Source organism: Podarcis gaigeae (genome assembly GCF_964106915.1).
Source record: "Podarcis gaigeae genome assembly, chromosome: 7".
In the NCBI taxonomy this organism is placed as follows: Eukaryota; Metazoa; Chordata; class Lepidosauria; order Squamata; family Lacertidae; genus Podarcis; species Podarcis gaigeae.
This window is the reverse complement of record NC_139683.1, coordinates 47,168,597-47,194,686: the sequence shown is the minus strand read 5'-3', so window position 1 is coordinate 47,194,686 and position 26,090 is coordinate 47,168,597. Positions and strand designations below refer to the sequence as shown.

At 40.7% G+C, this 26,090-nt stretch overlaps 1 protein-coding gene across 2 annotated transcripts in view; it reads left to right on the top strand.

The window, feature by feature from the left end:
* The window catches only part of MYOM1 (myomesin 1), a 68,236-nt gene that overhangs the window by 6,170 nt on the left and 35,976 nt on the right, over positions 1–26,090 (top strand). For both annotated transcript variants that reach the window (XM_083748300.1, XM_083748299.1), the window contains exons 3-11: positions 4,488–4,613; positions 8,063–8,276; positions 9,131–9,288; positions 13,112–13,204; positions 20,332–20,420; positions 20,513–20,575; positions 21,319–21,483; positions 22,062–22,223; positions 25,661–25,802. In XM_083748300.1, coding sequence (XP_083604426.1) covers positions 4,488–4,613; positions 8,063–8,276; positions 9,131–9,288; positions 13,112–13,204; positions 20,332–20,420; positions 20,513–20,575; positions 21,319–21,483; positions 22,062–22,223; positions 25,661–25,802 — 1,212 coding nt within the window. The remainder of the gene's footprint in view (positions 1–4,487; positions 4,614–8,062; positions 8,277–9,130; positions 9,289–13,111; positions 13,205–20,331; positions 20,421–20,512; positions 20,576–21,318; positions 21,484–22,061; positions 22,224–25,660; positions 25,803–26,090) is intronic.

Genomic DNA, 26,090 nt, shown 5'->3' with positions numbered 1-26,090 from the left:
GGTACTATTTCTGGGTTAGTGGAGTCTATAACCTGAAGCATCTGTAACTTGAAGCGTCTGTAACCCAAGGTAGCACTGTATCGCTGTCAAGCTTTCTTATGTTTTGCTCAGTGCCTACAAGCCATCAAGTGGTTTAGGACATAATCTGAACTGTGTGTTTATTTTTGTTTATAGTAAAAAAAATATATCTTTTTTTCTTTATATATTAGTCCAAAGCAGCTATATACCTTGCGTTTCAATGTTTGATTCATGCTTATTCAGCAAGCTTCTCTAATGTGCTAAATATCTTGCACAGATCTTTATGTGCCCTAAACCTGTTCATGGCTTATGGCCAACATTTGGAAGGCTCTCAACCTGACCCTACAGTCGAGGACACCTTAATGTCAGATAATCTTACCCAATCCAGTGCATGGAATAAAGCTAGGCTACTTCATTCATTTGTCATGTGGCAGACAAAGCAAAGTTGTGAAAGAAGGGACAGGAGAAAAACCTCATTCATTCAATAAAATTATCAGTCTTTTGAAGGGTTCTTATTAATCTTTTCTACTAAATCAGATCTGTCTAAATATGTTTGTGACTTAGGAGATAGAATATGAAATAGCTGAGTCTCCAACCTTAGACTAGTAGGGCAGTCTCTAGGGGGATCCTGTTACTCTTCTTGATCTGGCAACACAGCACATGCTTCGCCTTTCTGAAAGGAATTTTTGCATTCATTATTATTTAGAAGGAAAGCCTGTTTCACAGAGTAACATACTATGTTAGATCTGAAGAAGCAGGAATCAAACTCTGCTTGTCAAAGGTATTGCGTCTTCCAGGCTTTTTCATTGCTTACCATAAGCAGTCTGTCTGCAGCAAATGTCTTAAAAATCCTGAAACTGAACATCAGTTTGTAATATGAACATACCCAGGGTTCCCCCCTTCTTTATGTAGGCAAGACCTAAGAAGTTTTTCAAAAGTTGCTAATTGGCTTTAGCATTCTAATTCTAAAATCTCTCAATGCCTTAGCATTCAGCTAAATTTAACCATAGGTCATCATAATCTGTAGTGACATAAGAGCATCCAAATCAATAACATCTAGGGGACCATAGTACATTTGTCTTCTCAGCCCTGATGAGACATGAAAACAGTTCACATTGTCAGGTGACATTCTAAACCAATGGCTCTGAATGTCAGTCTCAGATGTTCCTACCTATGGTAATTAAATTTATGAAGCAATATAGGGCTGCTTCAGGCATTTCGTATATGACTCAAAATCCTTTGTGAATTATTCTAGCAATCCTCAAATAAATATAAGAACAGAATGATCATAGGTGTTGTTTGGCCGCAATAGCCATGACTGTTGGGTACTCCTCATTTAGAAATATAGTGCTGCCACTCAGTAACTTATGCGCAGGACTCAAGCATTATGTGCATACTCAGCAGTGACTAGGATCACTGGTGTGAATAGCCAAGTAATGTATGAATTGGGCAGGACCAGAGTTGAAAATCAAGTTTCTTTCCCAATGAATACATATCATCCTGTTATAAGTCGATCTTACATACAGATGTTAGAGTAAGCTGTTATTTTTGATGCTATATAGAAACAACACCATTGCTCTTGCAAACAAGTTATAGGCCTTTGGCTTTCCTCCTTGTGCCCTGAAATGCTTCTTAAAACTATTTATTTAAGATCATTTATATCCTGCCATTCTGCTAAAAGATATATGATGGGATTGAGAGTAGCTTAAATCGATACAGATTTACTCAGAAGTAAGTCCCATTGAGCTCAGTGCAGGGGCGGAGGAAGGGATGTGTGGTGGGGGTGGACCACCCCGGGTGTCTTCGCTGGGGGGGGGGGTTGACATTTGGTGCGCTGCCTTCACACGACTCCCAAGCCTACCCTGAGCCATCGGGGAAAGGGGAGGAGCTGCACCGCCTTGCTGGCGGCATTCCCCCTTCCCCCTTTGTTTTGACAGCTGGGCGAGGCTTGGGAGTTGTGGGTAGGCAGCAGACTGAATGTCCACCATGGGCAGCTCACTCTGCCCCCGGCTGCAGGGTGCGTATGTGGCTCCGTGCACCCAAACGGCTATCCCGTGCCTGGGAGGGCACCCTCCGCCCACGTGGCTGTGCGCTCCATCCCCCTCAGGAGCACGCCCGCCCTGGGCAGCGTGGGCATATGCTCCACCGCTGGCTCAGTGGTGTACAGTCCCAGATAAATGCTTATAGGATTACCACCTGAGGTATCGGCAGACTAACTATAAAAGTTTCTAAAATCAGTTTTCTCATAGTCCCTTGGGTCCAGGCTCACTAGAGGTCCATAGACAGAGAAGCTTCTAGATTCTCTGGAGTAGATTCTAAAATATTGCCCTTCAGTGAAGGATGTTGCAACCAGAGCTTCTTACCTGGTATGTGGAACTGAATCTCCCCAGAGTAGGACCTATCACACTTTCTTTGCTCTCTGGTTTCAGGGACAACAGCCTCATGACCTTTCAGTAACTGTTAGCCAAATTTTGTGTGTGTGTGTGTGTGTGTGTGTAGCCAAACATCATCTGCATTTTACTGTCAGGTGGACCATACCCTCCAACATTTCTACAATGAATGTAGGGAGGTCCCATTCCTTAATGATAATTTTACTGTTTATACCCCACACATCTTACCGGGTTGCCCCAGTTACTATGGGCTGCTTCTGACATATATAAAAACATTTTAAAAAACCCTTCCCTATACAGGATGGTCTTCAGACGGCTCGGGGGTCAGATAACTCCATACCCTCCAACATTTCTCCAATGAAAATAGGGACATCCTAAGGAAAAGTGGGACATTCCAGGATCAAATCAGAAACTGGGATGGATTCTCTAAATCAGGGACGTCCCTGGGAAATAGGGACACTTGGCGGGTCTGGGGGACTCCCCAGATTCAGGAGCTGGCACAAATAGCTCCATTGCATTGGGTTTCCCCTTTCACTAATATCCACAATCCAGCAAAAAATAGTTACAGCATGGCTTTATATTTAATCAGTGCTCACATTTCTGTACTTCTTCTGAAGAAATGCTACTCAGAATATTTATGATATAAACAGTGTAATCCTTTGCGTATCTACTCAGAACTAAGCCCCATTTTCAGGAGTGCTTACTCCCAAATGTGTGCATTGGATTTCAGTCTAGGTATGTAATAAGCATATGCAGAAGTAGCTAGGACTAAATCCAACTGAACAAGTGGTACTTATTTGTAACTAGACATGCATAAACTTAGGCTGCTTGTTTCTGTTCTCTTTTCTGTTTCTCTCTGGAAAATCTAAGTACAGTGGTACCTCGGGATGCGAATGGGATCCGTTCTGGAGCCCCGTTCGCATCCTGAAGTGAACACAACCGGCGTCAGTGCAGGCTGCGTTTTGCCGCTTCTGCGCATGTGCATGACGTTATTTTGACCATCTGCGCATGAGTGCGCAGCAAAACCTGGAAGTAACGCGCTCTGTTACTTCCAGGTCGCCGTGGAGTGCAACCCGAAAATACTTAACTTGAAGCACATTTATCCTGAGGTATGACTGTAATAAGATGAAGAAGGTGTTCGAATTGAATTTAGACCCATAAAGATCATTCTAGTGATGGCATAACAGTATGAGCAAGTTATATTCTTAAAAAAGTGATATGAAACAATAGTTTTCAAAGTACAGAAATTTGAGCTTTGACCCTTGGTAGTCTTTAAGATATATATATATATATATTTTAAAAAATGCTGCTTTTGTTATGAGAAGCACAGTGAGGATAGATGAGAAGCAAATTGTAACTAAGTAAATAAGTAGTTGCACGTCAAGCCCAGTTCATATCGTGATTTGCTTGCACAAAGATTACTTGGTGGTTAGACTGTGTCCAACCTTTATTAACCATTTATTATACTTTTATGGGACAGTTATATGACAATAAGCATTCATTCTGCAATTATCTTGATTTACTTGTGGGGTGTTTACCCATCTTCCTGCAAATAATTTGTTTATTGCACACTTTTCCATGCATTTCCCATCACATTAAAAAGTCCATGCTTTTTAAAAAGCAGAATTGTTGCAGTAATGTGACAGAGTGCTTTAATGCACTTTAACTGCAGAAACCAAAAGTTCCAGTAAGCGTTTGAATCCCTTTTGCAAAATAGTAACAGTGCAAGCTCCCTAGCTTTTGCTAATAACAAGGAGTAATCTAGATTTGAGTTTTTTCCTGTTGATGGTATTAAAGACAGTGCTCAGATAGACAAAATAAAAACAAAAAACTCATTATTGTATATAATTTTGGCAATACTGAATTGACCATTATATCTTTGTGTTTTTCCATCTATTTTTCTATGTAGTTTTTTGCCTGCTTCCCCAATGTTCACCTTGTATACTTGTAGATAAGCAGATGTCCTGATATATTTAATGTATCTTTTATGTTTAGATATGATTTTCTAAGGCATATGCTTGTAAATCTAATTGTATATGCAGTGTCTTTATAAATCTGATAATATTACTTTTCTTTCAGAAAAATGTTGGACGATTATTCTTTCAAGTTAAGTCCCAAAGCAAAGCGGGCTAAGCAGAGTATATTGTCAGAAGAAGAGAAGGAAAACACAGCTATTGAGTATGTAGTACCTGTATTCAGAGGAAGGTATGTCTCTTTTTCATTGATTTGTGGACAGGAGCAGGGATAAAGAGCATGGTTTGTCTGTGTATCTTTGTAATGGATTTGCTGCTCACATCTGGAAGAAAAGTAGTTGATATATGTAGATTTATATAAGGGCCATATTGGTTATCCCTGATATATGTGATGTGGTAGATTTGTGTTGTGGCGAAAATGAACGTGACTCTGAACATTTCTACATAGAAGCCAAATCAAAACCAGAACATTTTCATTGCTTTCCCCCTGTGATATGATACAGTTGTTGACAACTGCTATCCATCTGTCTCGAGAGACAATGGAATATGCCTCTGGGGGTGAAGTCAAACTGCTATGTTTGCAGCACTGAACTGCCTTCCTTGGGGCACAAGCCTGGTGAGTGTCTATAGAGGTCCTGGGCTGCCCATACGACAGGACCCCTCTCTCGGCCTCACTGATGTGGTCCAAATGAGTCTTAGGGACTCAGCTTTGGATTTTTGTAGGGTGTATTCCTTAGCCCTTTCTTCTCCCAAAAAAATCCCCTAGATGGGCTACCTTCCCAGGTTGATGTGCCCCATCGGCCCCTCCCTTCTACAGCAGAAACTACCTTCTTGACTATTGAACTCACTATTTGTGTTGTCTGCTCAATCTGCTGGAGTTTGTCTTCACGTGTGGGGGAAGTCCCTAATTTGCCAAGGGTTTCATCAGCTACCCTCACCTGGTTTACCCAGCCAGTCAAAGCCATTCCTGGAGTGTGGCTGCTGTCGCATGATGAAAGCTTCTAGGAGACACAAGTGAGAGCTGAGTACAGGGTGGGGACCAAAGGTAGACAAACTACCCCAGAAGAAGCACAATGTTCCCCCACCTGAAAGGACATTGGTAAGAAGACCTACTGGAAATATAGTCAGTAGACACATGGATGGGACCGAATGTATATCTTGTAAGAGTGGTTGGACAAATCATGTCTATGACACTAGCATAGCTTGTGCATGTTTAACGTTTTTCCAGGGTGTAGTATTTCATCTTGATGTTCTTCCTCACATCACTTTTGATTGGTGCCTTCTATGCATGACTAATTGGGGGCATCATAGGTGCCTTTAAGGTTGCTGCTAGGGGAGCATAGGATTTCAACTACATTGCACTGGCATTAGCACAGCTGAAACATTGCTTTAAGAGTGCACTCCTTTTCTCTCTTATTATTAAGTCCACAGGCAGACACATTTAAGACTGAAGAGTACAATGCACTTTGCAGTGTGAGAGAGAGTTTTGGTGCTTATGCAGAAGAAATATATTGTGATAACAGCTGGCGCAGGCATACCCTTAAATACAGATGTGGAGTAGCCAGTTGTCTTTAGACTCTACTAGTCCTGTAGGCATGCTTGGGATTTGTATATGGGGGTTAATGATGGAATAGGAATTCCTTCACCATTATCACCACTACTCTGCTCTCATTAATATTTCTTAAAGTGTTGAAAAGCTCACTTGATCCATTGTTATATGGTTGCACAAATTTGACATACCATCTATGCTTTTGTGTCAGAGTGGGACATGCTGTTTCACACCATTTCTGTCTATTTATTCTCTGAAGGATAAGAGTCCAGACTCATTTTCCATGTGCAAATTATAAATCATATCTGCATTCTCTTACAAGGACAGCTTGCACCTTTCCATTGACAGATGATTTGCCAGAGAGAGGCAGTGTGTTTTTTTAAAAAATGATTACATCAGAAAGCTATCTAGAGATATAACACATTAGCTGCCCAGTATTCTGGTTGGAAGCCAACAGAGTTGGGCTTGGGGCCTGCAATATATGCATTCATAAGCAAATAACTTTTAAAAAAGTTAATTTGTAGCTCATTTCATAACTTAGTTACACAACTTGATTTATCTCTGATATACTGGTCTGAGCCAGCAATCTCTTCCTATGTTCCTAACCCTGTTGTATAAGATGATATATCTGCACACATTAATATAATCATAAAAAGCCTTTACACAAGTCTACACTGTACTTTAATAGTTCTTTAAAAGCATGCTGTATCCAAAAGCAGAAATTGACCCCAATTCATGGGTTGGATGGATTTGATATTTTTAGTGGTGATCAAGTTATACATTGTAAAGAGCCATGTACCATGCTAAAGAGTTTCATTTGAATGAGATTGCAGTCAAGCATAAGTATGCACGAGTACTAGTTAATGCATGAAGGAGTTACGATAATAGAGCTGGGTTCCTAGACTGAGCTAGGTCATACCCCTTCTTATCTGATGTTCCATCTCTCTTCTTGACCTGCTACTTGACCTGCTGGAGGGTGAGTTAGGCTCACATTTTGAATCTAGGCACTCAGCCAATTCTTTATTTACCCCACACATGTGGGATTCATATTTTCCTCCCACATCGTGATATCCACCCACCCATTCCTTTAACAATAGTTTGAAGCAAACCATTGTTGATTTTTGTTGGAAGGGGGGACAATGCGCTGTGGTCCTTAATGTAAAATTCTATTTAGAGATAGGTTTGAATGGAAGGGATAAGAGAACACTGCAATCACTTATAGATTAATGTTCCGGAAACAGGAATTAATCTGCACCAGAGCTACTAGAGTTCAACCCTGACACACATTTCCAAGGCTAGGAATTAACTGTAGTACAGAGGGAGCCAATGTAGCGCCCTCTAGATGCTGTTGCACTACAACTTTCATGAGTATGAACCACCGTGGCCAAAAGTCAGGGGTGACCGAGGCTGCTGTCCAACAACATCTGGAGGCTGCCACCTGGGCTATCCCTTTTGCTACAATATGTAGATAAGGGAGGATTAACCTGACCCTTAACATGTAGACCAGAGCTTTCCAAACTTTTCATGTTGGTAACATACTTTTAGACATTAATCATTTCGCAACACAGTAATTCAGTTTTACTAACAAACCAGAGATTAAACTAACCCCTTTTCTGCCCCAGGATGAGCTTGATGAGCATTATCAAAACACACCTACACACTGCAGCCAACACACTAATGTGTCATGACACACAGTTTGGAAAGCTCTGGTGTATATTTCATAGATAAGTGAAGGAGTCTTGGCATCCCCCTTTCTAGACATTAAGCACCAATGTCAGGCAAGCTATAATATAATTAAGTGTGAGATGTGTTTTGTTTTGTTTTTAACTTGGTTGCTTTATTACATGTTTTAAATATAATTGCACTACTTTTAGCTGTAATTGGAAAAGCTGTGTCTAAAATAAAATAAAATACTGTGTCAGATTTTCAGAGCCATAATGAACTGAAAGCATGTACATTGAGCATTTTGATTCACCCACTTGTCTTTTCATTTTTACCTTTCTTCACTTCAGATGGTGGTTATCATAATAGAAGGGTCTCTTGTAGAGAAGGTCCATTGCCTTTAAAATGGAATAGGCTGAACTAAATAAAATATTTTGTCTTCTATTCAATGTAAAAAATATATATTGCAGACAGACCCATATCAGCGGGATTACAGACACAGAAGAAGAAAGAATAAAGGAAAGTGCTGCATATATTGCAAGAAGGAACCTTATGGCAGCTGGGGAAGGAATTACTGTAGCCAAAAAGGAAACTTCATCTTCTATGGAAGAAGAAACACATCAGAAGAAGTCAAGAAAAATAGCAATACAAGAGACAGCTGAAGAAATGGTTCTAAAGAAAACGGTACTACAGCTATGGAATAATACTTTTGTTGTTGTTGTAAAAGAACTGTAGGAAACATAACTAAAGCCATAGTTAAGCACATTTGTGATCTTTGATTTCAGAGGGAAATATTCAAACTGCTGAATTCATTTCTTGATTGGTTACCAAAATCAATGGGACCCTATCTCTAAGCACATTCCCTAAAATAGAACCTTACACAAGCTCATTTGTTGTTCACATCCAGCCCTTTTTTCTACCTTTCTCTCCCAGGCGTACCGAAATCTTTCCTTACCACTCTGAGATCCATCTTCATCTGCCCACCTCCCAGCTATGCACCTATTCATATAGCTTCACTCTGTCCACCATATGCTTTTCCCAGATAGCCCAGTTTCAAGGACCCCCTAACAAGAGTTGTGCCATTCCTTACATTCACATTGGACTGCCTTGATATTTGAGCCTCGGGGAAATTGCTAGGATTCTCAGTTAAACCTATAATCCCCAATGAGAAAATAAGTAAAAAATATTTACCCCATCTAATATGCTACAATTCATACAAGTAGCCCAGGGCAGGTGACAAAGTTCAGTTTCTTGACAACTTCCATAAACTTTACTTCTGAGTAAGTGCACTCAGCTAATTATCAGAAAATCTCAAACAATCCCCATGTATTTATTTTAAAAGTTGGTCCTTTTGTAAAATTATAGCATCATGCAACAAGCATAGTTATTTCCTCTCTACTTGTTCTAGAGTAGCTTTGTAGAGTTGTCTGCTGCATACCAGATTGGGAAAGGTTGTTGTAAACAAAAATAATGTTTCCCTGTTATAAAACTATAGTGTGTCCAGGTGATAAAGTTTAAGATGATTCTTTGCCTTGCAGTTAAGTGATAAGATAGAATTCCACAGAAAGTTAAATGAAGACAAACTGTTACATGCTCCTGAATTTGTTATCAAACCTCGTTCCCACACTATCTGGGAAAAACAGAATGTCAAATTACACTGCACTGTGACTGGCTGGCCAGAGCCTCGTGTTACATGGTAAGCTTCTTTCTTTATCAGCATTGCATGTTGTTGATTATATATGTGTGTTTAAAATGGATAATATGAAAATAAAACTCAAGCGTTTTTTGCTTTGAGAGAGATAAAATTGATCAGAAGGCTTGAAATGTTCTCCAGTCTGTAAGCCATCATTTTGGACAATGCTACACTGCTTTGTGCGTGCATAAAGCCATTCACACTAGTGAATTTGTATATTTCATTTTTGAATTTGAATCTTAGCTCATCCGTCATTAATTGGATAATCTGTACTTCGTTATGATTGCTGACACACCCTGAGCAGAGATGATAATAGTACCTTTGATGTGAAACTGGAGTGTATGTGGATTGGGCAAAGGAACTGCACACACAGGAGCCCTTGTACACACTGTAATCTTCCAAGTATCGGGAGCTGCAGTGCGCATATGAAGTCTATACTCTTGTGCATAAACAATTCAATTAGTCATTCAATCTGTATTCCATCTTTCAATACTGAAAACAAATCCAAGCCTGACTTACAATATACAAACTGGGAGGTTTTGGTAAATCATGGTTGATCACTGGGTTCCTCTCCTTAGCGTTGGTAAAATCAAATCCAGTGTGTCCCACCCCCCCGTCCTTCCCTCCATTGTTGCACAATCTGCAGAATGGAAGACATAGTTTTCTCAGTGAGGCTGTATGTTTGCCCAGCAATTTGACATGAACCCCAAAAACTTTTGACCTGAACCCCCCAAAAAGGGGGGGGTAGATCACTGCCAGTTTTTAATTCTGTAAGTAGGTTGCAGTCTCTTGGGAGTTGGCCACCCCTGGTACAGTGGTGCCTCGCAAGACGAAATTAATTCGTTCCACAAGTCTTTTCGTCCTGCGAGTTTTTCGTCTTGCGAAGCACGGTTTCCCATAGGAATGCATTAAAAATCAATTAATGCGTTCCTATGGAAACCGCCTTCAGACCAGGTCCGGGGACAGTCTGTCCCCCGACCTCTTCTGAAGGCCGGCGGGGGGCGAAAGTCTTTGCTTCCCCCCGCCTGCCTTCCCGGGAGAGCGGAGAAACGCAGCGCTGCCTTCCCGCTCTCCCGGGAAGGCAGGCAGGGGGGAGCAAAGACTTTTGCCCCCCGCCGGCCTTCAGAAGAGGTCCAGGACCTCTTCCGAAGGCGGGCGGGGGGCAAAAGTCTTTGTCCCCCCTGCCTGCCTTCCCGGGGGCTTTTAAATCGCCCCAGGACTGTCCCTGCTATCCCGGACTGCTTTTAAAATGCTGGCGGTGGGGAGCAAAGCCTTTCGGCCCCCGCCGGCCTTCCTGGACCTCTTCTGAAGGCCGGGGGGGGGGGGAAGGCTTTGCTCCCCACCACTAGCATTTAAAAGAGGTCCCCGGAGATTTCCCTATGGGCTTTCTTCTTTCTTTCTTTCTTCTTTCGTCTAGCGGGTTTTTCGTCTTGCGAGGCGTTCGTCTTGCGGGGCACCACTGTATATATCAATATGTATGGTTTAGAAATCCATGTAATAATGTACTTTATTGGGATTCCATTAGGTCTTTAGGCGGCAGTTCCATCCAAACTTACTTGCAAGTAAGCCCCACTGAATGCAATGTAACTTGCTTTGGAGTAAATGTGCATAGAATCGCACTTTGTGCACTTAGCTCCCAATGGAAAGAATGAGGGAGGGTCTGAACAGGTGTTTTGCTTTGGGATACCAAATGCAGTGAACCTGATCTGACAGCTCTTGTTCATCATTGATTAAACAAATGTCATGCATGTACTTGAAGGGTACTGCATTAATACAAGCATAGAGAAATTACAAGAGCTGTGGGCGAACAGGCTGTAGCGGCCTCTTCTGAGGAATTCCTTATATTGCATTGGGATGCGTTTCATTTAATCATGCTGCTTTATGGGTTTCAATGAAAAAAGATATGGAAACTCCAGGATATTTGAGACTCTCGGCAGTTAGTGCAAACTATTAGGACACAGTAAGAGTAGGAGTGTTGCAACCCCAGATTAGCAAATGATTTACTTCTCCTGGAATTTTCCTCATCAGAGATTAAATGGTCCATCTTAAATGTGCAGCTTTTTATTTATATCTGAACATAAATATATTTATTGTCTGAGCCAAGCACACTGCTTGGTTTTCATCACATCTCTGCAGGTTGCCTGAACAAGGACATGGAATAACTGCAGCATCTCATACAGAGCAGCTGAAAAAGTGGGAAAGGTTGTTCCAGTTTTGCTGCAGTGAAATTGCTCCTTGCTTTCCCCTAGAATCATAGAATTGTAGAGATGGAAGGGACCCTGAGGGTCATCTAGTCCAACTCCCTGCATTCAGGAGGCACAAGTTTCCTCTGTTTTAAGATGTTCTATACACATGTACCAAGTCTAAGTGCAGTATAAATGCCAAACAACAAATAATTTGTGAAGGTATCACTCCCGACTTTGTCTTAAAGTTCAGCACCATTTATATTTAATGTGCACCTGTGTGCACTAGTCTAAATTGTCCATCACAGAAGGTGCTGACAGGCAGCCTTTTATGAGAAGATTGATAGAAGAGACAGATTTAGTTGTAACTTTGTTTTGGAAGAGCTAAATATAACACTGCTGGCTGTTCAACAAGGTGTCACTTTATTGTTTGTTGAAATGGACTGGGTCTCCTGGTTTTGGTTTTCGAATCAAGTGGGGGAAATGCAGATGGTTCATTCACTTATGCTGCAAATCAAATGAAATAGCTCGGATCAATACGTGTGTGTGTGTGTATACAAACATGTATATATGAAAACTGATATTTCATATTTAACCATCATATTTCTTTATGTATGTATTTATGGCCCACCTTTCCATCAAATTATCTACCAGCCAGCCTACATCCAAATAAAAATAAACTGTGCTAAAACCAACGTAATTACAGCACAGAGCAAATAACAACAAACCATTAAAGCTAAATGGGTAAGGGGAATCCAGGAACATCACCTATCTGCTTCCTTAGAAATGCTATAAACAAAGAAAGCTTGCTGCCTAAGGACAATAGGTACATGTACTTTGAATAAGAAATCAACCTTGGCTCTGTATTGTGTAATCACACACTAGACCTAAAATGTTGGCGAAACACAGAGAAGAACCTTTTTATCTGAGTGAATGGGCAAAATTGTATGGAAGAAGGTTGTTTTAAGTTATGCTGGACAGATGCTATTTAGAGCTTCAAAGCTCAGTAGCAAAACTTTGGGTCCAGAAATCTAATGGAAACCAGCAAAATTGACAAAAAGTCATCACAATGTTTTTATGTGGAAAGTTCAGGTTAAAACCCTTGCTGCCATATCCTGGACCATCCACGGTGGCCAAATAGAATTCAAAGGCAGGTCCACAAAGAGTAGCAGTCAAACTTTACCAGAAGCAGTTCATGTGTGACAGTGGCCACATCCTCGGTTTATTCAGTTTTATGTGTTGAGTAATGGCTGTGTTGTAACACACTGAAATCAGGAGATATTAAAATGGATGTATCCATGATTAATGTCAAGATAATATAATCAAGCAAAGTTTTGCTGTACTCATTTTTCCTGCTCTGGCTAGAACCCAAATCATGTGTACAGTATAATGGATGCTGTGTGTAAAGTTCCCCTGCCCAATTCCTATGTGTACAAGAATTCTCAGTTAGATCCTACAAATACTGCCAATCAGGTGCCAGAATGCAAAGCAGGTCATTAAATTTAGTGCCTCCCACTCTGCCAGCTGATGGGTGATACTCTGATAATCTAACTCGGTTCTGTATTGGGATACATGCTATTTTGCAAATCTATACATTGTTTTATTCATAGTTCATGCACCATATTAATACTGTTTTTTCTTAGGTACAAAAACCATGTTCCCATCAATGTCCACATTAATCCTGGCAAATATGCAATCGAAAGTCGGTATGGGATGCACTCTCTGGAAATAAACAAGTAAGGGAATAGCAGTACAGTTTATTATTGTTCCTGCTGATTCAGAACTGGGTACTAATTGCCAGCATATATGTAATGTGTGTGTGTTGCTTATGAAGGTGCTGTTATAAAGCTACTAATATCAAAAAAGATGTATATGCTGGAACAGAAACTATTGTGGGGGTTTGTGGGGGGTTTTCAGCTGGACTGAGTCTCTTATTAACAAATCTAGACTAGATTTGATGGCCTTTACACTACTTGATTGATCCATTTTTTTCTACTACTGTATAATCAAAATTAATTCTCTGATCTAGTGTTGTTACCCCTATTATATTTGAGCATGTAATTTCTTGTAGTTCAAATAGAACCACTAATTGCTGGACAATTTGCCCTCTAGTATCTGGCTATGGAAAGGGAACTGCAGTGTTATTTCTTCTGTGAGCTTGGATTGCTGTTTTGGCTGCAATTTATCCTGTTTTAAGTAATCTACCGGTAATCATCCCTTCATGGGGGCTTTTAGATTTTGATTAAAAGAGTTTCTGAGCTTTCAAAATCAGTCTTTCTCACACTAAGGTCATCCTTCTTTTACGACTCCATATTGATTTAAAGCAAGATCCTGTGATTTCTTAGCCTTTAATTGGGGAAGTTACAAAAGAGAAATTCCTTCACAGAGCGTGATTAATGAGCAACAGATCCTGTTGGTGTTGAGGCCTTCACAAATTCTGATTTCCCATGACTGCAGGGGTCACAAGGAAACCTGCCGGTCCCGTTCAAGCTACATATTCTGGGATGCTGTTGCCTCAAGAACAAAACGTGTATATGTTTATGGGATGTAATCCCAGAAAATGTGGGAGGAAGATCTGGAGTCAATGCTATCTTGACCTACTGGGACAATAACAAAACTATCAAAATCTTCTTGATCTGAGTCGATGGAAAGACGTGGTGTGACTATCATATATGACATGATTCTTTTTTTTATCCTGAAAAGGGATGGTGTTGTAATGACAAATTAGTAAAGCTTTCTTCTTTGAAGTTAATAGCTGGAACAGTTTATGTTTTGAATTTATAGCATACAGCCTTGGATTCTGCTTGTGTGTGATTACTAGGTCTGACCAAATTCAATTACTCCCAGTAAGTATGCATAGAGTTGCAACCTGAGTTTGTGAAATTGATCATAGATACAGTAAAAGTTAAATCATGATACACATGCACCACCCTTTTCTCCCTTGAGATTAACAAACAAGTTGATTTGTCAACATTTGAATGGAAAATAGTAAATTTATCTAAATAGGGTTTGTTATTTATCTTCCAATCAATATTTTTCTTTAGAGTATGACGTGATTGTTTTTGTGTGGTAGATGGAACATAGCTACAGATAGCAATTTTCAATTGGAAATATATGCTAGCTAATACTTCTGAGTAATTAATTGTCACACTTTTGCATATTTCCAATGAAATCCAGTTTCAAATATGGGAAACAGCCTTTTCTGTCAGTGTTAAAACTACTGCTAAAATAAGTAGTGTAAGCTACCTTTTAAAATTATATTATGTGAAATGCTGTTTTTCCTCTATTTTCTTGAGATATTGTTATCTTGCCTCCCTCCTCTTCTTCCAAATAGAAATGTAGTTTTATTTATATAGGAAAAGTCTACAATCAACTAAGTAATCTTAAAATTGCTACAAAGGGCTATTGATGCATTTCATAATATTTACAGTGATGAAGAAAGACTATGTGATCCATGAAACTTTAAGTTTACCAATACAAGGGAAACTCATATTGATTCAAAAGGTAAATAATAAACAGTAACTCGGTTCACATGTAGTGCTAATCCATAAGTTCGCACCTCAAGACTGAGTCTAGGAAGAGCCTCAGCCTTGCATGCTTCCTTTTCTTTCCACACCTTTATGTAGTCCAAATAATTAGTTCCTGGTTTTTAGAGAACCATAGCTCGTCATTGCGTATGAACTGGAAAACTATGTTTTATGCTTGCCTGGCAAATCAGAATTGCAAACCAGGGGTGATTGAAAGCCAAGGAGTTCATCCAGACTTCTGTTTGTCCCACTACTTCCCCCCAGAAATGCCAATCTTTCCTGCTGAATCGGAGCAAATGTCAATTGCATCTTCCATGGATTGACATTTGCTCCGATTCGGTGCTAACGCGTGGGTTTCCCTGGAAAATGGCAGGGCAAACAGAAAACTGCTTGCACCCTTGCTTTTTAGGCCAAGTGGAAGTGTGGATGAGCCCAGGGTTTGCAATTCTGGTTTGCAATTTGGTTTCATGGTACAGGCTCAGCGAATTATGGTTTGTCGAAAAAGAATATAAACACAAGAAGTAATTTAAAACAACTTGGTGAAGAAGTGCAGAAGCCTAAGGCTCTTTCCAGGCTTATTCTAATAGTGCAAAATTATGATTTGGTGTTACATTTGAACCAAGCAGCAAGTACCTTCAATGAGACTGGGAGAGTGGAACACAGAATAGCGTGACAATATTTTGGGGGGTTTTTTCAGCATAGTGTTATTCATACAGTTATCCCACTTGTACCATATTGTCTGCTGCAGATTTCTATGTGAACATTATTTATATTTCATAAAACGTGTACACCGCTTGACAGTAAAAAATATCAAAGTGGTTTACAAAAGATAAAACAATAAAAATTTGAAAAAATCACAACCATACTTGTACGAAAGTTAAAATAATAAAACAGGTTAACATTACCTAAACTTTTGAAGCATCTGGGTAGGCTTAGCTCCTCCTCATTAGATAGATCCACACCATTCATTTCTAGCACATTCAATGCTACAACATGATTTCCCCCAAAGATTTCTGGGAACTGTAGCTTCACCCTCAAAGAACTACAATACCCAGCACCCTTAACAAACTATAGTTTCCAGGATCATGTGCTTTGAATGTATATTAAATGTATGGTGTGGATTTGCCCTTATTTGGTCATCTGCATGTTATGATCCTAAAACTGTCTAGATGCAGACTACTTCAGGTTTTGAACATGCTATGTAGTTTTTACAGAAGGCGGCATGGTTTAGGCATAAAAATACTGGCACACCATCATTCTTCATTTTTGGGATGCTGTTTCATATTGTGTGCTAAACCTAAATTAGGAGGGAGAGATTTCCAAGCCAACAGACTGATATGTGGCAAAACATTTTGCAAGCCGGACAAACACTGACAAGTTACCTGGTCATTCCATTCAAGTTATCAGGGAATTTGTTGACATCCTTGTAAGAAAGAAGTTGGTGAAGGCTAGGAAGAAGAGACAAAGAAATATTGGAATGCTAGTCCATAGAGAGGACTGCAACCTATGTGCAGGTTGCACATTTATTTCTTGGAATATTGTATACAGTTTTGGTCACCTCATCTCAAAAAGGACATTGTAGAGTTGAAAAGGGTTCAGAAAAAGGCAACAAAAGTGGTGAAGGATATGGAGTGATTCCCCTATGAGGAAATGTTGCAGCATTTGGGACGTTTTTAGTTTAGAGGAAATGCGAGCAAGAGGTGACATGATAGGTATTCATAAAATTATCCATAGATAGAGAAAGGGTTTTCTCCCTTTCTCCTAGCACTAACATCCATGCACACCTGATGAAGGCAACTGTTGGAAGATTAAAAACAGATAAAAGAATCTATAACTTAATTTGATGATGGGAACTTGGACTTGTGTCCAACAAGGACTTCCACTTGTGCAAGAGAACTTTTTTCTCCTTTCCCCCTGTATCCCCCCCAAATCTGCTGTGGAGGTTTGAGGGGAAATCCAAAACAGATTTGGGGAGCACACATGGTGAGGAAACAGAGTCTTTCTGTTGTGGAACTACCAGTGTGGTGTAGTGGTTAAGAGCGGTAGTCTCGTAATCTGGTGAACTGGGTTCGCGTCCCCGCTCCTCCACATGCAGCTGCTGGGTGACCTTGGGCTAGTCACACTTCTCTGAAGTCTCTCAGCCCCACTCACCTCACAGAGTGTTTGTTGTGGGGGAGGAAGGGAAAGGAGAATGTTAGCCGCTTTGAGACTCCAGAAGGGGAGTGAAAGGCGGGATATCAAATCCAAACTCTTCTTCTTCTTCTTCTATGTGAATTTGACAGCTTTATTGGATACAGCCCTAACGATTAGACTTGCCTCACACAACTGAATGAGGTTTTTTTGATGAGCCAGATTTTATTAGTAAGAATAAATGAATGTAAGCTACTCCTATTTTATTTCATTTGGTTGACGTAAAGTGTGATTTGGATTTTTAATGACTTATTTCTTCCTGTTTTAAATAAATTGTGTGGTAAAGTAGTTGACTTCTGAGTCATCCCCCTTTTCTTCACAGAACTGAGGAGGTGAAAGCAGCTGGGTTACATTATCCCACAATGCCTGCCAAATAATAAAATTTTCCTTAAAAAAAATTAAAGTTTGTGGCAGTTATGAGCAAAGGGAATCCTTGTGCCAGTGCTGTCCTCCCAACTGAAGGGTCAGTGTTGTGCCTGATCATATGCCCAAATGATTTCTTGCATAAATTGTTGGAGACACCTTAAGATCAAATTGCTACAGTTTGGAGCTAAAGGAATTGTCCAGAATATTTTAACCATCTATTCTTAGTGTAAGCAATCTGGAATTTGGACATGGAATCTAACATAACGTCCCTCTCTTGCACATCCTTCTCTATTTCTTTCTCCTTCTCTAGAGTAAACCTGTACTGGCATATCAAAATGTTAGTACAGCACAATGTTGGTACATCCTGAATCTGTACCAGATTCTGATTGACCCATGGTAATTCATGAATTCCTGAGTTCCCAAGGAGAAATGATCTCCCTTGTTGGTATTGTTTTACAGCCTGAACCACATTTACAGGTTATTAGCTTTGCTGGATAAATGTTTCAGCATTTAACATTCAAATTCCCCTTCTTTTGAAGAAGATTAAAATATCCAACGATTTCTGTAGCATAATTATTAGCAATTATTTGAAATTGCTGGTTCTTTCTTATCTTATCTCTTAGGATGGTGGATCCTAATCCTACTCTGAATGTGGCATTAGAAAGTAATAATTAGCCTGACTAACTAGAACTTAGTACTTTAAGGACTTTAATAGACACTAACAGTGAGGCTAAATATGCCTTTCGGACCAAGATTGTCCTTCTGCCAGACATGGCTTTATTTACATGGTGAGGGTCACTTTAGTTCTTTTATCATTGAAGCCGCAGAGCTTCTCCCAATACATATTTTATCCCTGGCAAGTTTATTCTGTCACCTTGGTCCTGTGCACATGACTTAATGTTGAATTTAATTATCCACATAACTTTTTTTTAAACTCTGAAGAGTCTACATCCCAGAAAAAGTTATGGCTCTGCTGTAAGAGTTCATCAAGTATGTGCCCATTTATTGTGCTTATTTTAAAGCTAAGCTTGTGGATACAGAAAGAAATTCACCAGTACAGCCCCTTCACCATTATTATTTGAGCATCTCTGCAAGCTCTCACTTGGCTCCGAAGTACCACCTGCAGCATCCCACCTGTGCCCAGGAGCCTTGCTTCCCTCTTTTGCTCTGCAGGCTCCCACACCTTCAAAATAACAAGAAATTACTCATGAGTGTCAGGAGCCCCTTTCAAAACGGTGTGCAATTTGACACAGGGGCCGCATCTGGGTGATGCGAATTGGTTGATAACACCCTCCTTCCATTCACATGTGGAAGTATTCTCCCTGCACACATAGATGACAAGTTGGGATCCAAGCTGCTGCTACTGTGATTTTTACCTTTGTTCTTTTCCAAGCCCTCCTCTTAGGAGAAAAACACTAGTCTGACTTAAAGATCCACTCTCATCTCCAAACTTCACTTCACATTACAGTGTGTCTGCTGTAAGGAATAGTAGCAGCGCACCTTCCATGAATTTCTTACTTTCTCATCTAATGTCCCTGGAGAATCTGATAAGATGCAGGCCGCCCCCCAAATAAAGCTCATGAGATTTCAGTTGAGTTCCTAATACAATTAAAACATTGTTCAGGATTAAGAGTGGGGTTTGAGTGACTAGGGCATAAGACCCCATGGAAATGTTTTTTTCTGGTGCGATGCAGCGCACACTGTCCTATTTCTTCATTGGCAAAAGACAACTCTGCCCCATAAACTGGACCAAATTGTTCCATGAAGAAAAAACAGGTCCACAAGAAACTGCTTTAGTGGAGAAATTTGTTCCTGAGAGCAAGTATTAAGAACCCGAGGTAAGGCTGAAATAACTAAAATACAAAACCCTTTAACAGCTGCTTTTCTCATTTCTCTTTCTGTTGAAACCCTTCAATAACGTTCCAGCACTCTCCCCTTTTACCAGCTCTCTTAACTACCATACTTTGCTATATTCCTGTTACATTCCTGCTACCCTCCCACAGTTCTGAAACATTTTGGCTGATGCCTGACCCTCTACTAAATAGAAATTTTATATATTTGGGATGCACAAAAGTTGAATTCAGTCAATAAAGTGAAATTCTCTTCTAGTGGTAGGGATAGAATTGATACTTGCAAAGCCAGCATGGGTGAATGAGAAGAGTGCTTGCTTGCATGCATCTAGGGGTAAGAATGTGGTAGTTCTAATAAATAACATGCTGCATTCTCTTAATGAGGGTGATCCTGACAAATGTAGCGAAACAGAAGATGATGCATTTCTGAAGACACGATTAGACGCAAATAACCGTTTCCCCTGTGATGTAGTAAGATTTTTTAGAGTAAGAAATGTTAGAAGGGGGAAAATGGGAGATATAAAGTGAATGTGAACATCCATATTGTTTGCTGGTGAGCATTAAGCAGGTAACTAGAAAAGGCACATAAGCTAATTCAGGATTAGTAACATTTCTATCCAGTTATATATTTCTGTTCCACATATGCTTTTTAAAAACTCTCAATAAAGCCTACTCATTATTTATCATTCAGAATTGAATTAGACAATTACTTTGAAGTCATGAGAACTAGTAGTAACCTTTTTCTGCTACATTAACATATTCTAGTTCAAGGATCATTCCTTTTAGATAGAGGACACCTTTCTCAACACTGAGCAGCGTTTTGACTAGCAATGCTGGAGGATATTGCTCATTTTTTAAAAAATAATAAATATAAAAATGTAACTCTTCTGTTGACAGCGACATTATTGCTAATCCTTCCATTCTTTTCAGATGTGATTTTGAAGACACTGCACAGTATCGTGCTTCTGCCATGAATGTAAAAGGAGAGCTTTCAGCCTATGCTTCCTTGGTGGTGAAGAGTAGGTTTGCCAAAAATGAATTATTTGGCTTTGCATTGCATCTTTTTACTATTCTCTCTAGTAGCTAGAATTTTTGCGCTTCTCTTTCCTAGGATACAAGGGAGAGTTTGATGAGAGTTGTTTCCATGCAGGAACTGTCACCCTACCCTTGAGCTGTAAGTTGTTAACTAATCATTGCTATGTACTGTAAGAAATAGAGGTTTTTTAAGTATTTGAATTCTTTTGTGGCTTTACCACATGTCTGAGAGTTGATGGCATTCTTCAGCTTGTCAAGGAAGGGAAGGACACCCAGCTCTTCCAAGACAGGCAGAGTCTTGCTGCTGTCAATTGTTGTGTTATTGATAGTATGTTGCCCATTGCTTCATCTGATTGCTGCAGTCTGTGACGATCTCTCCAGACAAGGTTTTCAGCAGCGCAGTTTTCCTGACTGTTGGTGCAAAGGCTGTCTTCATGCCTTTGTACATGTTGCGAGTTTTGAGTTGAATGCTCTGACACAGCTTCAGCCAGTAGTCATTGGCACATTGTCTGGCAATCCGGTGGGCATCGTTCCTTGTCTTTCTCAGTGCAGCAGGGCGCATGCTTGTAGTTCACAAGAGCCTCACGCGTTACAGAAGCAACAGGTTTCCTGTCCTTAATGCTGGCCTCAAACCATTCGGAGATCTGCTGCTCTCTTTTGCCGAAAGAGGACATAGTTGTGTTGTAGGTTGCCTCTTTGATGTAGTTCTACCTTGTTTTGATGCTGTCTTTGGGCAGTTCAGTAGTGCTTGTTCAATGGAATCAAAGAAATATTCACAAAGTTCAGGTATGGTTGTTCTGGCAGTGTTGATTAGAGGCTGCACTTTATGCTTTGTGCTATAATCCTGGAGAATAAGCACATTTCTTCTTCTTCTTCTCATAGTTGGTGTTACTCCACATGGCTATGCCTCCAAGTTTGAGATCCACTTTATAGATACATTTGAGGTTTCCTTTGGAAGAGAAGGTGAAACAATGAGTCTGGGCTGCTCAGTTATCATTCACCCCGATATTAAACGGTTCCAGCCGGAAATCCAGTGGTATAGGAATGGTAAGTATGCATGGCAAGATGAAACTTGTTTGTTATTTCACTTAGGCTATGCTTGCACAGGAGGTTTCTGAGGCCCTGCTTTGTAGGGAAAGGATGGGAAGCATCCCATGAAAGGAACTAAAAAAGAGATATAGTGGAATCCTACACTTGGAGTACTCATTACATCACAGATGGTGCCGCCGACTCTGACTCCACAACACTACCATCAGTTTGAGGACACAGGTGGCACTGTGGTCTAAACCACTGAGCCTCTTGGGCTTGCCGATCAGAAAGTTGGCAGTTCGAATCCACATGACAGAGTGAGCTCCCGTTACTCTGTCCCAGCCTCTGCCAACCTAGCAGTTCAAAAGCACACCTGTGCAAGTAGATAAATAGGTACCACTGTGGTGGGAAGGTAAATGGCATTTCCGTGCACTCTGGCTTCCATCACAGTGTTCCATTGTGCCAGAAGCAATTTAGTCATGCTGTCCACATAACCCAGAAAGCTGTCTGTGGGGAAACGCCAGCTCCCTCGGCCTGAAGTGAGATGAGCGCTACAACCCAATAGATTCTGTTGTTGCATCTTTTTCAATTTGTAGGAGCCCTAATTTCTCCATCCAAATGGGTCCAGACGCATTGGAGTGGAGAAAGAGCTACGTTGACCCTGACTCATGCCAACAAAGAGGATGAAGGCCTTTACACCCTCCGTGTGGTGATGGGGGACTATTATGATCAGTACAGTGCTTATGTTTTTGTTCGAGGTAAGTTTTAGTGATGCCAAATTGTGTTCGTGGTGCTGGTGGTAGTAGTGATAGAGAGCATTTAATGACATGCATACACAGAATACCTTCATGTAATTAAGAATCCTCAGCATAAATCAGAATTATGTGGCAAGTTCTAGGAGTCCATGTAAAAAGTTAAATAAAACAGAAAGTGTTAGAAGCTCTCAGTGCTGTCTCAGAAGAGCTATATTGCTCACCACATGAGCTTGCTCTCTCATTAGCTCTTGGAACAGAACTTTGTTTTATTTTTGTGGGGAGAAAACATCTCAGGTTTTAAAATAAAAAGGTATTTGAGCAGTGGAATGGAGGGAAGTTGCAGCACAGAGGTCAAAAACTGGCATTTGGTACATGAGTTCACTTTCCTTTGTTTATAAATAAAGGTGCAAAGGACAAGCATTCTAGAAATTCAATTCAGCTCTTGACTCAGCTGGAAGAATTGAAAGCAAAATTTAACTCCCTATTCAGTTTGCCTTGCCAGAAAGGGAAAAAAGAGAAATTGTAATTGGACAGGTAAGGGGAACAGAGTATATTTGCCAGGAAAAAGAAAAGGGGGCTATGGAATTGTTCTTTTAAGATCCTTGCAGTGTCTGCTTGATTCCTGAACTGCAGCAGTAGTTTTAGGTGAGAGCACAGGGGGGCTAGTGTGAGAGTTTAGTGGAAGACACTTCAATGTTACAGTTCTAGGGCCAAACTGCATGAGCCACAGGAGATCCATGATTGGAACTCCCTTTGCTTTCTGTTAAAACTGCTCAGGGGGAGCCCTCCAATTTTGAGCAGAGAAAGAGTACTGAAACAGAGAGGAGTGGGGGATGTTAAACCTCTCCCTGTTTCATTTTTATTGATTTATTGTTTTCCTCCCAAACGTTTTGTTTGCTTGGCGGATGAAAACATACAGGTACCTTTGAGGCTGCGGCTACTTTTTACTAAAAATAGAAATATCAATAAAAATCCTCTAGATTAGCCCAGAGTCTTGGGCTTCATCATGGAAAATCTCATGTGCATTTAAGGGGTACAGCCCTCCCGCCACTGTATCTCTGTAATGAGGGATGGCTGTACTGGCTTAAAATGGTAAAACAGTGAACAGCTTAGGGCAAAGTAGTAAGAGGGGAAAGGATAGCACCTCTTCCACCCACAGATTTCCCCTTGCACCACTGCATTATTGTCACTCTGAGACAAACATATGGCTGTGTTGCTTGACAGGCAGTACTCATGATGGGATTGAGTACACCAGAGTCTATGTGGAATTATTTATTACACAGGCAAACTGCAGAATTTGTTTTAAATCAACATTTTAAATTGTGGCCATATTCCTATGCACACGGACTTGGGATCAAGGCCTGTTTAAAGGATTTAAGAAGTGGGGCTTACTTCTGAGTGAACATTCACTGCGTGCTACCTTTTAATTTATTTTACTTCATTTGATTTGAAACAAAAAAAAATTCCTTCCAGTAGCACCTTAAAGACCAACTAAGTTAGTTCTTGGTATGAGCTTTCGTGTGCATGCACACTTCTTCAGATACACTGAAACAGAAGTTTCCAGACCCTTCTATATAGTGAGAAGGTGGGGAGGGGTATTACTCAGAAGAATCATTTGATTTGGTTTGTGTTAAACTTTTGCACAATGAATACAGTTTCTCCTGGAGGGAGTGTCCCTTTAACGAGTGCTTGAATGAATGCCTCATGAACAAGTGTTTGTGTGATCACATTTCACTGGTTCATGCAGTGACTCTATATCAGTCTCAGCTGCTGAAGGCAGCTGAAGAGAGCAATGTTGGACCCTGGAGGCTCTTCACATTCTTAGCTCTATGGCCAAGCCCAGAATGGCGCCAGTTTGCCCTGTTCAGCAGAACCTAGGGAAATGTGGCTAACAGCCCTCTTACAGAACACGAGCAAACTGTACTTGGTAACAAATTATAGGAAATCTCCAGGGGCTGTGGTCATTGGGGAGTTCACAAAAAAAGTGGAGCTCCTGAATCAGCTAAAATATTTATACTAGCAAGCGGCTATTCATTTCGTGTAAGGACTCTGCTAGATCTTTAAAGTGTTTTCCTTTCACATTAATAAGCAATGTGATCCTAGAGCACCCTGGACTTCCAGTGGGCACTTTTGAGTTTCCCCATCAATCAAAATTGATTTGGAGTCCCGTGCTATGTACATCTTCTTAGAATTAAGCCCTATAGGCTTCCAGTGGGACTTGCTCCCAGGTAAGTGTAGGATGTGGGGTTGTTTACAAATCCATTTTTACTGGAAATAGAGGAATGTCAAGAGTAGTTGCGGGGGCAGGTGTATTGAAATAACTGAATTCTCTTCATACATCATTCTTGAAAAGGTAGTGGAATTCTTCCCTTTTACAAGTTTGTAAAAGACAGGGACACGGGTGGCACTGTGCATTAAACCACAGAGCCTAGAACTTGCCGATCAGAAGGTCGGCGGTTCAAATCCCCGTGACGGGGTGAGCTCCCATTGCTCAGTCCCTGCTCCTGCCAACCTAGCAGTTCAAAAGCACATCAAAGTGCAAGTAGATAAATAGGTACCACTTTGGTGGGAAGGTAAACAGTGTTTCCGTGCCCTGCTCTGGTTCGCCAGAAGTGGCTTAGTCATGCTGGCCACATGACCCAGAAGCTGTACGCCGGCTCCCTCGGCCTATAGAGTGAGATGAGCGCCGCAACCCCAAAGTTGGCCACAACTGGACCTAACGGTCAGGGGTCCCTTTACCTTTAAAAGGACACACAGCAGAGGTGGTTTTAAGGTACTGCAGCTGGTTCAGCTGTGCTGCAGGGGGCTCCACAACAAGGCTGTAGAATGGAAGGAGAGAGGTGGGAAGGCACTGGATTTTAGCATCACATAGGGTGCCACAGAAATTTAAGAACCCAAAGTCCTCCACTGTGTATTATGCTGCAAATGAGAATGAAGTTCTAAAAACAATTTAAAATAATTAAAAGGAACATGTGAAAGCCAGTGAGGTTTAGCAGTTAGAGTACCAAGCTAGAACCATGGAACCAGGTCCAAATGTCAAGTCAGTCACTGGGTCATTATGGGAGAAATTCAGTGTCACACTATGTTAAACATTTCATAAGCACAAGCATTTCAGCTTGCAAGATGCAATTATACCCCCTTTCCTTGCATGTTGTTCTGGGGGTTCTCTCACCTGCCCAGTTAATTTTGGGGCTATGAGGAGAGGAAAGGGGGGAAATCCCCATTGTGCAAGTCGAGGATGTTGCACAGGGATTTCACTGACAAGACTTGTTAGGTGAATCCTCATTGCCTAAATCAGCCTAACCTCCATCACAGACCTAAAGTGAAGATTTGGAACTGTGCTCCAAAACTTCCACTTCTGATGCAAGCAGAGACACATTGTACCTTTGAACAATAGCTTTCAATTGTTACTTTTAAAATGCATGCCTTCATCTATATAGATGCTGATGCCGACATACCAGGAGCCCCTGGTTCTCCTCTGGATGTGAAGTGTTTGGATGCTAACAAGGATTATGTCATCATCTCCTGGAAACAACCCGCAGTTGATGGAGGAAGTCCCATCTTGGGATACTTCATTGATAAGTCAGTATTTGTGCCAGAATGAAATTACTTCTGATCTCTGGGACCAAAAGGATCTCTTGCTTTTGGAAAATACCAGTGCACCTTCTGCATTATTAATTTGCTATTTTATGTCTCCTTTTTCTGATGGAGGCAAGTTAATATGGTCAAGAATGTGGGTTGGCAAATGTTGCTGAGACATGTTAGTAAACAGTGCAAATGAATTACTCCATATCTAACCATAGCCCCTTTCCATATCTTTTCCCTCCATCTATTTGCTGTATGGAATATATATATATTCAAGCCAGCATT